The following is a 17,646-nucleotide window of genomic DNA, read 5'->3' on the forward strand; positions in this document are numbered from 1 at the left end:
GTTAAAGACGTCTATAAACGCAATATTTTTGAATAGAACTCAGGTATGGAAGTAATATTAGTTATATGATCCCAAATAGGAATTAACATCCGTATCAAAACACACTAGAAGCGTGTGCATGGTCATCAACTTTCAGACACTTGTTTTCTTTCCACTGTGACCTTGAAAGGGGTGTCAATATTTCAAGATCACTTCACACACGAAGAAATACAATATCAAGTATTTGATATAGCTCAAATGCTCTTAGTATTCTTGTTGATAAGAACAGAATTAAGATAAACCAATCTTAGAAATATATAAAATTTATTCATGTAAACGAATGACATTAGCAACAGACAATGAACAGAACCCTCCAACCTATCTAGTATACCTGTAATAAAAAAGAAAGAATTATTAATGGATATTTACTTGTCAACATTTAGCACATAATGAGTATTACAGACATCAGTAGATGAATATTGCACTTTTGAAATAGTACTAACGGACTTACTTTTCTAAGTCTCCTGCTTCCAAAACTGCGTCTAGATCCACCGAAGATGATTCCGCCATTGAAACCATTGAATCCACCAGCAGAGGCAGCTGAAGCAGCGGCGGCATTTCCAATTCCTGCAGCAGCGGCGCTAGCAGCAGCAGATCCACCTCCAAGGTTCAATCCAGAGTAGGGGAAAGAGAATCGGCTGTTATAGTTGAACCCTGGGAAAGGGTACTGCTGTCCGGGGTAAGTGTGGTACTGTCCGGGGTAAGTGTAGTATTGTCCTGGGAACGTGTGATATTGTGCGGGGAAATGATTGTAGTATTGTCCTGGGTACCAATAGTTGTTTGGGGCAACATTCCATCCTAATCCACCAGCAGCGGCAGCGGATGCAGCGGCGTTTCCACCAGCAGCAGCAGCGGAAGCAGCAGCAGCAGCATTCTGACCAGCAGCGGCAGCAGAAGCAGCGGCAGCGTTTCCTGCAGCAGCGGCGCTGGCGGCAGCTGATCCACCTCCAAGACCGAACAATCCTGTGTTAAGTCCTCCAGTGCTAACGACACCAGTGCTAACTCCGTTGCCACCAGTACTGACTAGTTGTTGATATCCCCCATATGGACCCTGTGATTGAACACCGTAAGAACATCCCCATGGTCCACATCCCCCGTAGTAGTCAGATTTGGGGTAGTCTATGGAGTCTGCAAATGCGCAGGCCACAATGCAGGCAATAGCAACAAATCGCATCATTTTCTAGAAAATAAAGTGGTCTTTTCATTGCTAAACGAACTTCAGATGAAACATAACAGATATGTAGGTACTTATATCAATTTGGATTACTAGTTTACTTGAAAGTTATATTTATGTAGCATGTAGATTTGAAATAAAAACCATATTCATAATATTAATTTCAAAGATGAAATGATAATTATTGATAGGGAGTAAAACTCAGTGTTAGTATTTCTTGAAATAATTCAGATGGATATAACATATACACAGAGAAATGACAAAATGCTTACCTGGATTTTTGTGTCGGTCTTGTGAGTTCAACAGTCCTTGTGTCGTACTGAACTGTTTAATTTGGTCTTTGTTTTTATAGTGTTAGAAACAAAGACGTCACACTAAATGGTGGTCTTTGCGGTTAATTTCCATTGTGGTTATAATTATACAGCTAATATAGAAGTGAAGGAAATAAAATAATGATTGACAGAAATGACTTTTTCTCCAAAGATTCCCGATTTACAATTTTCTGTGATGCATTTATTTAAAATAAAGTATAGTATATCATTTACAGGGTATCACAACTGATATTGTTTATTATTCATGTTTATGAATTTTATGTTTGTTTTATCAATAATTTTTACACATAAAAAGTATAAGAATAAACATTTAACCTCTTGTACATGTAAGTGCTATTTCCTATAGCTGTGTTTTGATAATTGTGGATGACACATTTTTGGGTATCAATCTATTTTGCAATGCTCAATTACTTTAATTATTAAATGTTTTGTTAAAAAGTTTTCTTTCCGTCGTTTCGAAATTGAAAGGCGTAAAATATCACTGATAAGGAAATGCAGAAAACAAGCCACATCGAATCATAGCTATAACTTTGGATGAGTGAACATTCTTCAGACATTACTGATAAAATGAGGAAGTTAGCATCTGAAAATGGTGACAGTTTACCCACTTTATCCTCTACAGAATCAAATATATATTTATATATTTCCGTGTTGTTTGTTTATGTAATAAATTTAACAAAAAACTGGTAAAAACTCAACATCGGATCTCCAATTGTTCCACTTATATAAAAAAAAATGACACTGTGCCCACAGGATTCAAAATCAAGCTCACTCCTAACATCGGTAACATTTCCAAACGATTTTTAAATCGTTGGAACAGCATTTTGCACCCATGTTCTAAACAACTGATGGACCTTTGTCTCTCTTGGGACTTACACCAGGTTGGACACATTACTAAGGCCATCACCGCCAATGATCTGAAGTTGCGGAATGCTGTGTTCCAAGGAGAATATGAAGAGCTGTGCCATATCCTAGACGGGTACAATTCAACTTTGTCGAAATCTCTGCTAGAGAAGCAAACCAAATTTTTTTCCAGAGATTCAATCCATCTACACTCCCGTTCAAACAATGGTAGACAGAGAGCTCCTACTGTAACACCACAACAACCAACGAATAAACCATCTACCAAAACCAAAAGAAACAGGAGATTTAAACGCATCACAACAGACGTGCCAAGTGAGCTTGAATCACATACAAATGCCGTTCTTAACCTCTCCAGTGTTGTACTATCAGATTCTGAAACCAGCTTACTGTCCAAAGGTCTAAATTTTTGTCCAGTACCCCGTGAAATCGATGAGAAACAACTTAGAGAGGACACCAGGGCATTCTTCAGACGTATGCATTTAAAAGAGCACTTTTCAAGTCGCCAAAAGTCAACTGATTTTGACAACGAATCCGATACGGAGAGTTGACGGAGATATTGTCATTAAGAAGGCAGATAAAGGGTCCACTGTAGTCGTTATGGACAAACAAGATTATATAGCAGAAGCAAACAGACAATTGTCAAATCAATGCTTCTATAGAAAAATTGATTTTGACCCCACAAAAAGCAATGCTGACGCTATCATCGACACTTTAGAAAAAATGAGATGCGATGAAGAAATAAGTCTTGAAACTTTCACTTGTCTCGTTCCCTCTAACGACAGCACACCTGGACAATTCTACCTTCTACCTAAAATACACAGAGAAGGAATCCCAGGCCGTCCAATTGTGAGCGCTATTGGTCATCCAACTGAGAAAATCTCACAGTTTTTGGACATGCACCTACGACATCATGTGGAAACCATACCGTCCTACCTCAAAGACACGACATACTACATGAACAAAACCCCAACTTCGAACTTGCCAGACAACACCCTTCTCGTGACTATGGACGTTGCATCATTATACACGAACATTCCTCACGATGAAGGCATTGAGGCATGCAAGGAAGTCTGGAAACGGTAGAAAACACCAAAAACCGTCCACGGACTCCTTGGTTGAACTTTTGGAGCATGTACTTAAACGCAATAACTTCATGTTCAATGGGGAACATTACCTCCAAGTAAGTGGCACGGCCATGGGAACTAAAATGGCACCCTCGTATGCTAACATATTTATGGGTAGACTAGAAAAATAACTTTTGCTACAAGTACCCATTAAACCCCTCAGCTGATGAGATAGAAATCAAATGGGTCGAAGGAAGGGAAAGTTTGGACAATTTTGTGTCCTTTGTCAATTCATTTCACCATAGTATTAAGTTCACAGTAGATATTTCAGATACCACCAATACATTTCTTGATACAAAATCCACTCTTAGAAATGGTGAAATTGAATTTGATCTCCATACCAAACCGACCGACGCCCATTTATATCTAATGCCATCCAGCTGTCACCCACATCACATTTTCAAGGGTTTACCGAAAGGCCTAGCAATTCGTACCAGACGAATCTGTTCCAGTGAGGAATCCTATGAACGACAGGGTCAACAATTGAAGTCTCATTTATGCAAATGAGGCTACAAGCCGCTATCTGTCACTAATGCCATTGATGAGGTTAAAATCGACAATCGACAGGTCTTCACTGTTGCAGTATAGGGAGAAAACGAAATGCTGCAGAGTACCTCTAGTCACCACTTACCACCCTACATTGAAGGACCTAAACAAAATCCTAAAGGATAACTTCCAGAAACTCTTGGATAATCCTAGATTGGCAAGAGAATTTGGTGAACCACCAATGGTGTCCTTCAGACGACCCAGGAATATCAAGGATTTGGTGGTAAGGGCCAGATTAGACAACCCCCTACCCAATGGAGGCGTTTCAACTTGCTCTGGCAAGCGCTGTTTGGTTTGCAAATTTAGCCATAACTCAGAAACGTTCCAAAGCTTCACTACAGGCAAAACGTATAAAATATTGGGTCAACTCTCCTGTAAAACCAACAACTGCATATACCTCATCAATTGTAAACAATGTGGACAACAATATGTTGGGGAAACTACAAACATCAAACTTAGGACCAACAACCACCGATCAACCATCAAAACCAAACGCGTGACCGAACCCGTAGGGGAACATTTCAACAAAGAAGGTCACATTTGGCAAGACATGCAAGTGGTTGTTATTGATCATAACCCAATATGGACCGATGCAGAGAGAAAGAGCACAGAAAAATCCTGGATGCACCGTTTGAAATCATTCCGTCCAGGTGGAATAAATAATTTGAATGATTCCACGCGCATGAATCCAGGATAAATCCTTAGTCAAAATCAGTTTCCATAGCCTAATCGCAAAAATTCACCCGATAAGATATCTTATTCTGTTTGATTAATATAAATACAATTCGTTTCCCCGGTTTCAAGGCTCTGACCTTGAGTTCCTTTATTTAACCTTGAGTTCCTTTATTTAGCCATAACGAGGATTCCCAAAATAGCGATTATTTTTTGACCTTCAATACTTCCCAAATATGTTAGAACATCATAAGAAATCATTACAATTATGAATTTATATAGCTCTTTCTCTCTCTTTCCCTTTCATATTCTAGTCTGGACATTACGGCTTTTTAAAATAAAAGAAAAAAATAAATTGACTTTGAAGACTAGTATTTTATTAATATATCATCTTAAGACCTCTAAACTATGGTAAAACATTATTCTAAATCCACATAAGTTCGGATTCGCATAGCTCTTTATGTTGCGATATCAGAATTTCTAGAATGCGGCTTTAATTTGTCTGACCTTGAAAAATATATTACCTTGAAAAATAATACTGTATCTTTTTCCTTAGACTTCTCTCCCATTCACCTATTCGATTGTTGTTTTTGATTTTAATGCTAGATCTGTGTCTTTTGATTGATCTTGTTTGTTGTTTGATCGTGTTCTTCTGGCAATCATTATTTTTCGCTGTTCACCATATCCGAATCATCAATGGTACGGCCTACCTAATATTGTTTTGAACTTAATCAGTCCATATCATTATCTTCCCACCATTTTATTCCATAATCACATTGTTTTGTAAGTTTTCCCTCTAAATTTATCTGATTTCTGTAATTTTCAAGAATAATTCTATTTTCATCCCGACCCGACCATGATACAAACTCTCTAAACCATAGTCAGTAAACACGCTTTACAACGAAACCACCACCATTTTTATCACTCAGTACAACAGTGTATCACTCTTGTCACCAATGTAGTTTTTGTGTGTTATTTGTTTATGTAATATATGACTCTTGATAAAGACGCGGGTTGCGTCGAAAATTCGAGTTTTAAATAACCAAAGTGTCGTGGCCTTTTTAGTGCTTTTATCTATCTATCTATCTATCTATCAAGAGTTGGGTAAACACGGACCCCTGAATACACCAGAGGTTGAATCAAGTATCTAAGAGGAATGTGCAACCCTTGTCGACCGATCACACCCATCGGGAGTCCTATATCTTGATCAGGTAAACGGAGTTATCCATGGGCAAAATCAGTGTGTCAAAAACGGCATAACAATCGGTATGAAACACGTCAGACAGCATTTCACCCAATAATAGGTTGTATTGGCAAACTAAATTGTTATAACGACCTTAGAATTTGCGAAATGCTGCCCTTAAACGAGAATGTTGAAACCCCTGCATCGTCAACTTGTTTGCCAGTAAACTGCTTCGAATTTGATTTAAAAACCGATGAAGTTATAGAATTCTAGACCTGTGTATCATACTAAAAAAGCATAAGAGTCGGACTAAAATCCTTCTATGCGGGGGAGCGACATTTGTCAAACTCATGTCTACTGTCAACGTAAACATGGCGTCGAAAATCACGCGATGACGTCGTGGCACTTGATATTTGCTATAAACACGTCATCACAGCATTCACAAAATTTATCTAATCTTTATAACGTTCCAACCGTTTTGATTTATGGTTCAGTATTTCGAAAATATGACTATAATTAAAATCGTAATCAATGTGTGTAACGCCAACCATGACATAAGAACGTAAGTTCGAGTTGCGCATAGAATCATGCAAGGTGAAGATAACGAACAGTGATCAATCTCATAACTCCTATAAAGGTGAAGATAACGAACAGTGATCAATCTCATAACTCCTATAAAGGTGAAGATAACGAACAGTGATCAATCTCATAACTCCTGTAAAGGTGAAGATAACGAACAGTGATCAATCTCATAACTCCTATAATGGTGAAGATAACGAACAGTGATCAATCTCATAACTCCTATAAGCAATACAAAATAGATAGTTCGGCAAACATGGACCCCTGGACACACCAGAGGTTGGATCAGGTGCCTAGGAGGAGTAAGCATCCTTAAATCAAATAAACTATATATGATTTGTCAATTACCTATGTAGATGTGATAATGATTTTTAGATTGTGTTACAGTTACCTTCTACCAATTATAGGTAGATATTCATCGTCTCTCTGAGTATAGACTGTTGGAAAAGAGCTGGAAAATGACATGGACGGAAACAGACGTTAGGTGCTGTTGGTATATTTCAATAATTAGAAGAAAAAATATAAAAAATAATGTTAACTTTAGTTCTCCATATTACGTGAAATGGTTTAAGTTATCACATCTTAATGCAAGGTCGGGATTTTTATTAGCTTTATGTTCATGTGAAAATGAAACATGTTTGAATTCAACTGTATCGAAGCATTAAGTTTTTCTGTTGAAGTTTGTATAGTATTTATTAAATGAAAAATGGAAATAATATACAGTGATCAATCTCATAAATCCTATATCTCATGAACCCTAGAAATAATAAGAATCAAGAGCAGGGCAAAGATGAACCTTCTGGATACAGCAGATGCGGAAGCAGGTGTTTAGGAGGAGTAAGCATTCCCTGTGAATCAGTACTCTTTTTAAGTACCACTAAGACCAATAACGTCAAGACTTCTATGGAAATGTAATAACAGTTTTGCAAAAGTCCGCTAAATTGAATGGTGCTTTGATTTTTTTTTTTCAGAGGGAGTTCTATGGAAAATTTTCAAAATACTCTGTTTTTCAAGAACGTCATGGGTATGTTTTCCAATGATTTTGGGATTGTTCTAATCATGACCCATGCAGCTAGATGATGATAAAGTGAAGATAACAAACAGAGACCAATCTCATTAATTGTATATTAAGATTATGGCAAACACGGATCCCTGGGTATACCAGAGAAGGGATAAGGTTCTTATGAGGAATAGACATCCCCATGTGCACTGAACACATCCGTTGCGAGCCGTAAACCGTAAAGGGACATGGACACGATTTGAGCTGTAAATTTTCAAATTTTATTGTTTAATTTTTGATGTTCAGAATGCTTAACTAAGATATTACTAATTATCAGGAAAACTGTGAATGTCAGTAGTCAAGGTACATGGGAGATCCAGAGGTCACAAGTCCTTGTTATGTAAACAAGGCTCGTGCCATACTTTTGTTTACATAGCTGAAATAAACTAGTAAAAGTTTTGTTTAAAGCAGATTTTTTTCAATTGATAAGTGAATTCTTAACACAATTCATATTTTCTAGTGTTTGGCACATCTCGTTTTGTTTTAAACACTCCATTTTCTATTAAACAGTCTAATGTGAACAAAATCATGGCACGAGCCTTCATTACATACCAAAGTATTGCGAGTGATGTAGGAAAGGTGAAGATAACGAACAGTGATCAATCTCATAACTCCTATCAGCAATGCAAAATAGATCATTGGTTAAACACGGACCCATGGATACACCAGAGGTGGGATCTAAGAGGAGCAAGCATCTCCTGCATCCCATGTCTCATTTATAACTCAACAACTGATATTCAAATTTTGGCTGACCATTAGAAATTTTTTAGGTAAGCATTGTAAACAATAAAAATGGAAAAGTAAAATTTGAAAATTTTCAGTTCAAATTGTGTCCATGCCCCTTCAATCAGGTACAGGGGGTAATCCGTAGTCAAACTCAATATGTGAAGAACAGACTAAGAATTTGTTTCAAAGACGTCATACAAATTTTACAAAACACATCCATAACACAATATAGTACTCAATGTGTTGTACGTGTATAGAAATGTTTATTTTCAAAACTTAATTTCTATAGAAAATAATGCATCTTAAATATTACACCAAAGCCAAATTGTAAGGCAATACATAGCAAGCAAGATTATCTTCTATTTAATATGTGCATTCACCATTTACTATTTATTGTGCATACAAAAGAAAAATCTTTTATATACAGTGGATTATGCATGAGTATCATTTATATCAGTATTTATTATATCAATACTGTTTATCGAATTGCCAGTTACAAAAAAGGGTTGATAAGAAAGAGATGAACTGAACATACGATATACACACAATTTGTTTGAAGTACAGTGTAGGAATCGTCCATTCAAATATGTTATACAACAACTGTCAGCGAGATGGAAAGTAATTTTGAATTAAGAAGTATGCTGTTTTAATGATTTTTTTTTTTTGATAATACACTTTGATAGCACACACACACACACACACACACACACACACACACACACACACACACACACACACACACACACACACACACACACAACCGTGACAGATTGCAATTGAACGTTATTTCCGTCAGTTATACGGCTTAGATTGGGAGGGGAGTTCCACGAAACATTGTGTTTCAAGAAGTTTTCACATAATAACGTTTGTGTGATACAAAATGACATAAAATAGTGTAGGGGTATCAAATTATAGGAGAAAAAGAAAGTGATTTTGCCATTTATTTCCTTAAGAAAAGATTGGGTTCAGGACATTTAAAATGATCTCAAGAGGGGTACCAAGTTTCAGATAACATGTACATTTTCTGTTCTCTGTTACGTTTGTCAGCTACAAATTTTATCGATAGTTTTGAAAATCCTTTCATCCTGTAGTTCAGGTTTTTTAGGCAAACAGACAATACATTTATTTTTTTTAAATGAGGGAGCGGAGATATTTTACGACGCTTTTGATTAGATCTGTTTATTTCGCCAAATGACGTCCGTTGACGCTAAATTTCGCGACTAGACCTCGGGTATGGGGGTACTAATAGCTATATGTACCCCGTGTCCATCATCAATAGAAATTAGCATCTTTATTAAAACACACTAGAAACGCGAGCATGGTCATCAACTTTCAGACACCTGTTTCCTTCCTATGGGATATTGAAAGAGGTTTCAATATTTCAAGATCACTTCACACATGAAGAGCTACGATATCGTGTATGTGAGTATACTTAAATAATAGTAGTATTCTAGATAACAAAACAGTATTAAGATAACGCAGTGTTATAAATATATAAAATTTATTCATGTAAACAAATGACATTAGTAACAGATAATCATGGAGTCCCTCCAACCAATTTAGTATACCTGCAATGAAAATAAAAATTTCAATAGACATTTACTTGTCACAATTCAGCACACAGTGGATATTACGCATATTAATAGAGAGATAAGCGCTTTTGAAATATTATTAGCGGACTTACTTTTCTAAGTCCCCTGCTTCCAAAACTGCGTCTAGATCCACCGAAGATGATTCCGTCATTAAAACCATTGAATCCACCAACAGACGCAGCTGAAGCAGCAGCGGCGTTTCCGATTCCTGCAGCAGCGGCGCTAGCAGCAGCAGATCCACCTCCAAGGTTCAATCCATAGTTAGGGAAAGCGAATCGGCTGTTATAGTTGAACCCTGGGAAAGGGTACTGCTGTCCGGGGTAAGTGTGGTATTGTCCGGGGTAAGTGTAGTATTGTCCTGGGAAAGTGTAATACTGTGAGGGGAAATGATTGTAGTATTGACCTGGGTACCAATAGTTGTTTGGGGCAACGTTCCATCCTAATCCACCAGCTGCGGCAGCGGATGCAGCGGCGTTTCCACCAGCAGCGGCAGCGGAAGCAGCAGCAGCATTCTGACCAGCAGCGGCAGCAGAAGCAGCGGCAGCGTTTCCTGCAGCAGCGGCGCTGGCGGCAGCTGATCCACCTCCAAGACCGAACAATCCTGTGTTAAGTCCTCCAGTTCTAACGACACCAGTGCTAACTCCATTGCCACCAGTACTGACTAGTCCTTGATATCCCCCATATGGACCCTGTGATTGAACACCGTAAGCACACCCCCATTGTCCACATCCCCCGTAGTAGTCAGATTTGGGGTAGTCTAAGGAGTCCGCAAATGCGCAGGCCACAATGCAGGCAACAGCAATGAATCGCAGCATTTTCTAAAAAGTAATTACTAGGCATAATGATAGGTAAAGATGACAAAGAGTGAGCAATGTCATATATCGTAAAATTCAACACGAAATAGAGGGTTGGGAAAATACAGACACCTGGATATACCAGAGGTGGAATCGGAAGCAATGCAGGCAATAGAAATAAATTGCAGAATTTCGTAAAAAGTAATGGAATGTTTTATTAGCCACATGAATTTCAGATAACTTATGGCATACATGTAGTTACTAGTTTTTTGCAAGTTTTATGTATCTAAGGTAGGCATTTAAGAAAGTCGTGCTGTTCATTTTAAAAGTAGAATAGCGAAAATCTCAGTTCTTGTATTTCATTAAATTATTCGGATGAAGTTTAGACATGCACGGAGAAGTGATGAAATGCTTACCTGGATTTTGTGTCAGTCTTGTGAGTTCAACAGCTCTGGTGTGGTACTGAATTGTTTAATTTGGTCTCTGTTTATATAGCGTTAGAAACAAAGACGTCACACTAAATGGTGGCTCTTGCGGTTTTATTCCTTTGTGTTTATAATTACACAACTAATAACGAAATCAAGGAAGTAAAATAATGATTGACAGAAATGACTCTATGAAACAAGATTATCGATTTACATTGTTCCGATATGCCTTTATCTAAAGTATAATATCATATCTTTCATATAAGCGAATTATGTTGCTAACATGATCTAGATCTTAATAAAAATACATTGCTTGAAACCAATTATTATGTACTGCTCTCTGTATTAAAACTGTATATAATGATTTATCAATGTGTGTAACGACAACCAAAAAAGATATATCAATATGTGTAACGACAACCAAAAATGATATATCATATTGAATATATTGGAGTAATCATGTCCAACAGCTATGTTTTTCTTTTCAACATTTTTTGACTTTTCATAATATATTGATCATTGTTCGTTATCTTCGCCTTTCATACACAAATACAGTGTGTCAGGTTCTTTTTATACCTGTAATCGATATTTAAATGTAATTGATATACTCCATTGCCGTTTTTCTGATGTAGTTACAAGTTTAGAGAGTTATTTCCTATTCCCTGCAGATGACAAATTTTAGAAATTTAATGATAGCACTTTATTATGTCCTTCAACATTTTCCTTTCTGTCGTTTGGAAATTAAAGGGTGTGAAGTATGTCTGACAAGGAAGTACATAAAACAAATCACATCGAATCATCGCTATAACGTCGGATGAGTTAACATTCGTAAGACATCACTGATTTATGAGGAAATATCCAGATGATGACAGTTAATCTTCTACTTAAATTAATTCATGGATTTAATTTAGTGATGTCCATCACTTCACAGAGTAACTAGACAGGCTATTTATATCTAAACCTTACCTGTGAGAATACGATATCATTCATTCATATAAAACAATCAATTATTTGTAAATAAGATATGATTATGATTGTCACAATTTGTTACAGCGATTTATTACTCAGAGGAATTACGTTAGTCTGATATGATACCGTAAAGTAATCTTATTCGTGGTTACTTCCTTTAGTGATTCACCTGTTTTAAACTGGTTCGCAGTGAGAAATGTTCGCGATCTAGCCTTTGTCGAGCCTATGAGAAACATTCAAGGACTGCTTCGGGACGAGAAATATTCGTGACCATGAGGTTCTCGAGAATTTCACGATATTTTCTCGCACGCAAATAAAAGCTGTTTACAGTATTTATTTTAGTCTTATATGCATTGTAACTCTTAAGTAACTTGTATGTGCAGTTTCGGAAGAGCAAAACAAGTGACAAAAAGAGTTACATTCAGTTTACCTGGCTATACACTGACAAAACTAATCAGTCCATTGATAATTTGTTACTATATTTCTTTATTTTGAAAATAGCATATCATAAATTCTGTTAATCATATATATCTATGTAAAACGATATAAATTATATTCAAATACAAGCACATAATTTTTATTAGTAATGTAGGTCAAATTTAAAAAAAAGATGGAACTCACCCGAATAGACATACTGAGATTTTCTGAAGAAGTTTGTATTGTATTTCCTATAAATATTATTCTACAAGGTCTTTAAACTCGATCAGTCAAAACTTTCCTGAAAACGTCTTAAAAGTTATGTTATTGTATGCGACATTGATACGATACTCTGGTTGGTTTAGTTTACATTTGAATTTGTAGAGGGAAATTTCCAAAATATTTTTTTCAAACATTTCTAAATTCATGTACATAAAAATTCTAAAGTTCTGAATTATATACTTAGGTACTAATTTCGTGTTTAGCAGAATGGATATTTTTGCAATAAAGCTAAACAAATTCCTTAACATGCTACGAGGCAGAAAATATTTATAAATCTCTACATGAGAAGAAATAAGGTCTTGTTGCGACCTTCAACTCAACATTCATATATATATATATATATAAAGCACTAAATAATCACAACTAGTTGTGATTATTTAGTGCTTTATATATTAATTAATTGATTTTCACATGTATCGTTTAGATCCTAGGGGTAAACGTAAGGTTGGGTGTTATAATTGTTTGTTTGTGCTTTATATATATATATATATATATATATATATATATATATATATACATGTATTCATATATATATATATATATATATATATAAATATATATATATATATGAAGAAAAATTTATTCAAATTTATTTTGATGAGAAGAAAAAATCTCTTGTTGTGGCCTTCAATTCGACATTTAGATATATCGACGACGTTTTTTCTATTAACAATAATAACTTTCATTCATATGTCGATTTGATATATCCCTGTGAGCTCGAAATAAAAGACACCACAGAGTTGTCCACTTCTGCTTCATACTCAGATATTTTATTGAAAGTAGACTTTAACGGCAAACTGACAACTCAACTGTATGACAAACGGGATGATTTCAGCTTGTTCATCGTCAACTTCCCATATTTATGTAGCAATATTCCATTATCACCTGCATATGGTGTTTATATCTCTCAACTGATTCGATATGCAAGAGCTTGTTCTGCGTATAGTCAGTTTTTAAATCGTGGCAAGCTACTGACAAATAAGTCGATGCAATCTAATTAAAATGAGACTTCTTAAATCCGCGCCGTATACTTTGCGTAAGAAGATCTGACATAACCCAATTAGGGGTCATGTTCATGTGAACTTTATGTTAGCCAATCAGAGCGTCGCCTATGAAGTCGTCGGTGTTCTCAATTCAAGGAAAAGGGCTGCGATTGTTTGGTTTGGAAAAAAACATCACAGCTAGAGGTGACGTCACAATGCACCGTTTACGTCGACTGGCGTTATATTCCTCGCGTTAATTAAGTAAACAATCTTGAAACCTATTCAAATCATACCCATCGTATTCATACCTAAATCGCAATTCACAATTAATTTAGTTTGGGTGTATTTTATATCGTGCGTTTTGTTGTTGGTATGAACGGAATAAATTCGGCATTATTGCAAAAGTTTAGAATTCCTTATGCGAGAACAACAATTCTATACTGTGCAATAAACTTCATGGGAAAGTGATTACTGCAACTTGTTTACGTATTGCCAGGAACCGCCTGAATAGCCTTCATTGTCTGTACGGCGCAATCTGACAGGTTGATAATTCTCATGAATATTCCAAGGAAATGTCTTGTGGACATGACCCCCAATGGGGTTATGTCAGATCCTATTATAGCTATTGTGAGCGTATCCTAGGATCTGATTTTAATTACATTGCAAGTTGATGGTACAGGGGTTTCAACAATCTCGATTGAAGTCAGCATTTCGCAAATTCTATGGTCGTTATAACGATCTAGTTCGTCAATACAACCTATCATTGGGTCATATGAACTCGAAATAAAAGACACCACAGAGTTATCCAAGTGTGTTTGTTACTTAGATATGTAATTGAAAATAGCTGATAACGGCAAACTAACAACTCAACTTTATGAAAAGCGGGATGACTTCAGCTTCTCCATCGTCAGCTTCCCATATTTATGTAGAGATATTCCATTATCACCTGCATATGGTGTCTATGTCTTTCAATTGATTCAATAAGCAATCGCCTATTCTGCGTATGATCAAATTTGAATAGAGGCAGGTTACTGAGAAATAAATTGATGTTAAAGGGGTTTCAAAAGTGTCGATTAAAGTAAGCAGTTCGGAAATTCTACGTTCGTTATAACGAATCTAATTTACCAGTACAACTTGTCATTAGGTCTGACGGATTTCATCCCTATTGTTTGAATAATGGCTGGCATGTTCAATACCAATTGTTAGGCCAATTCTTACACACTAATTTTGAAAATGGATATTGCTCCCTTTATCTGATGAAGATATAGGGTTCACGGTCGGCGTGATTGGTCAACAGGACAATGTTACTTCTCCTCGATATTTGACCCCATATCTGGTATTTCAAGGAACTCGTGTTTGCCCTACTTATGATTTTGTATTCTTTATAAGGGTTATGAGATTAATCACTATTCGTTATCATCACCTTTTGATAATGCATATAATATAATATAATATATATATATATGTAAAACTTATACGGTACCAATTTTGATGCACCAGATGCGCATTTCGACAAATAATGTCTCTTCATATATATATATATATATATATATATATATATATATACACACAGAAAACTGTAAGTTGCGGTTCTTGGTTTTATGTCACGGGTATATCCTGGTCACAATCTTTTCATACCAAAGGACCTTGAAATTCTACTGTAGCTCACATAAATTGTCTATATTTGTGATTGATGCAGTTGTAAAATTAAGTCACATAATGACATATGAGATATACTGCTAAACACCTGCAATTTCAATAAGATTTATGCTAACCTGAATTTAGTTTGGTATTTTTGAACAATTGAAGATAATTAACAGTTATAAATATCATAAATCTTATAAAGAATACAAAATTAAGAGAGGGGCAAACACGGACCCATTGATATACCAAATTGGCACCAGGTGCCCAAAAGGAGTAAGAACCCCTTCTAACCATTAACAACCAACATGAGCCCTATATTTTGATTAAGTGACAAGAGGTAATCGTTAGTACAAACAAGTATGTAACAAACAGCCTAAAAATTAATATGAAACACGCCAGACACATTTTACAAAACACATCCAAATATTAATCATAATACATCATGTGTTGTACATGTAGGTATATTTGACTTTTAAACCGCAATTTCTAATGAATAATGCAGATGAAATAAAAGCAAGATAGTAACGAAACATACAGTACCGCTTTACGTAACTAGGTTAGGGGCTTCCATAGTAAAATGCACAATAATCATGGGGTGAAAATGCACATCAAATTCACAGGTATCATTACACTTGTTACGGTTAAACACCGAAACGATACTACCCATAGATTGACTGTGACTGAGCTACCGTAAATTCCCCTCATGGTAATTTCCCGTGACGTCAGTAAAATATCACGTAACACTTTATTTTTGGTAAACAACAAGAGGCCGTACTTGTGAACAAAAGTTCAAGTTCATGCGTGTAACAAGCTGAATTTTTATTGACATACTCAGAAAAAAAAAAAATCCTTAATATGAAAAGTGTTGGGATCAAATGCATACTCAAACTAAATATGCTATGATTTTATCAACAGTCATCAGCGAATTATCGGGGTTGTCCACATTCTTATACATATCATACCGTTAATATAAAAGACAGAATTTGCTCCCCGCACTTTACAAATGCATACATCTAGATTATATATCAGAAAAATTCATATTGTTTTTTTTATAGCAGATGAACCTGAACTTTGCTACTGTTTCTGTATTATGAGATTATTTCTGTGTATGAGGCAATTTTTAAACGCATCAGTCATTCAGATTAGGGTCGATTTCAAGGTCACGATATACATGTAATATGAATATCACCTTCGTGCATACTATATATTAAAAATGGAGAATGATTTGATATAAATGAATAATATATATTATCATTTGACAAGATATGTTTTCACGTATACAGCTTATCACTTGATAACAGTAGTAAATAACGACAAAATATTATGACACTTTCCCCGCGATGCAACTATCAGAACATGTACGCTGTGACGTACTTTTTCATTGTGACGTCATATGGTGCGAAGTGCACAGAGGTACATTTATAACAGCACTGTGATTTTTCTCGGATAACTTTAATTGAGCTGCGTAAGAAAAGTACAATTGTTGTGCATGTGAGTATTGTTTATATCAATATTGATGATATCTATAATGTGTTACAAAAATTAAAATAGCAAAGAAATGAAACGTATTTGTATTTGTTTTTCAAGTAGATTAATCGTAACTGTACAATGAAATCAAAGACAACAAACAGTGATCAACCTCAGAACTCCTGTAAGCAATACAAAATATAGAGTTGGGCAATATCAGAGGTGGGATCAGGTGCCTAGAAGGATCATACCCGCTGTGAGTCCTATATCTCGCTTTCTTGTATCTATAACAGAGTGGTATGTATTTCACTTTATTTTTTGTATTGAAACTATTGTGATGTTGACATAAAATATGTCGTCATACAAAGACTTCATAATTTTGTTGTGCTCTAAATAAAGAAATATTTACATGTTACATCTTGAAGTGCGCCCCTGTGTGATAAGATACAGTGTAACTTCTCTCGGACCAAAACAAAACCCCGGCTGGTTTAGAAGGATGGCCGGTTTGCCGAGAACTTGAATTTAGAGACATTTTATCTTAATTTTCATAAAATAGTTTTTCTTCATACCACGAATCATATAAGACTATGACTTCCCTCTTGGAAATAAAACAAAATAAATTACTGTATGTTTATTTCAAACCCAAGCCGTATGATTGCTTCAATTAATACACGACGTAGGTACTATTTGCTTTGATATGGTGATCTAGTAAATTATCGGTGGAGATCAAATTAATCCACTTGTACCAGAGATATTCTCCCTGGAATCATGTAA

At 35.7% G+C, this 17,646-nt stretch overlaps 1 protein-coding gene across 1 annotated transcript; it reads right to left on the reverse strand.

Annotated features, from left to right (window-relative positions):
• Positions 1-286: 286 nt before the first annotated feature.
• LOC125650213 (spidroin-1-like) lies at positions 287-11,208 on the reverse strand. The gene is made up of 4 exons (XM_056164467.1): positions 11,102-11,208; positions 9,984-10,709; positions 491-1,219; positions 287-370 (listed from the first exon to the last, which is right to left on the reverse strand). The coding sequence occupies exons 2-4, from the start codon at positions 10,704-10,706 to the stop codon at positions 362-364; spliced, it is 1,461 nt and encodes a 486-aa protein (XP_056020442.1). The 5' UTR covers positions 10,707-10,709; positions 11,102-11,208; the 3' UTR covers positions 287-361.
• Positions 11,209-17,646: the final 6,438 nt, after the last annotated feature.

The sequence above is a fragment of the Ostrea edulis genome, chromosome 5 (genome assembly GCF_947568905.1).
Source record: "Ostrea edulis chromosome 5, xbOstEdul1.1, whole genome shotgun sequence".
Taxonomy (NCBI): domain Eukaryota; kingdom Metazoa; phylum Mollusca; class Bivalvia; order Ostreida; family Ostreidae; genus Ostrea; species Ostrea edulis.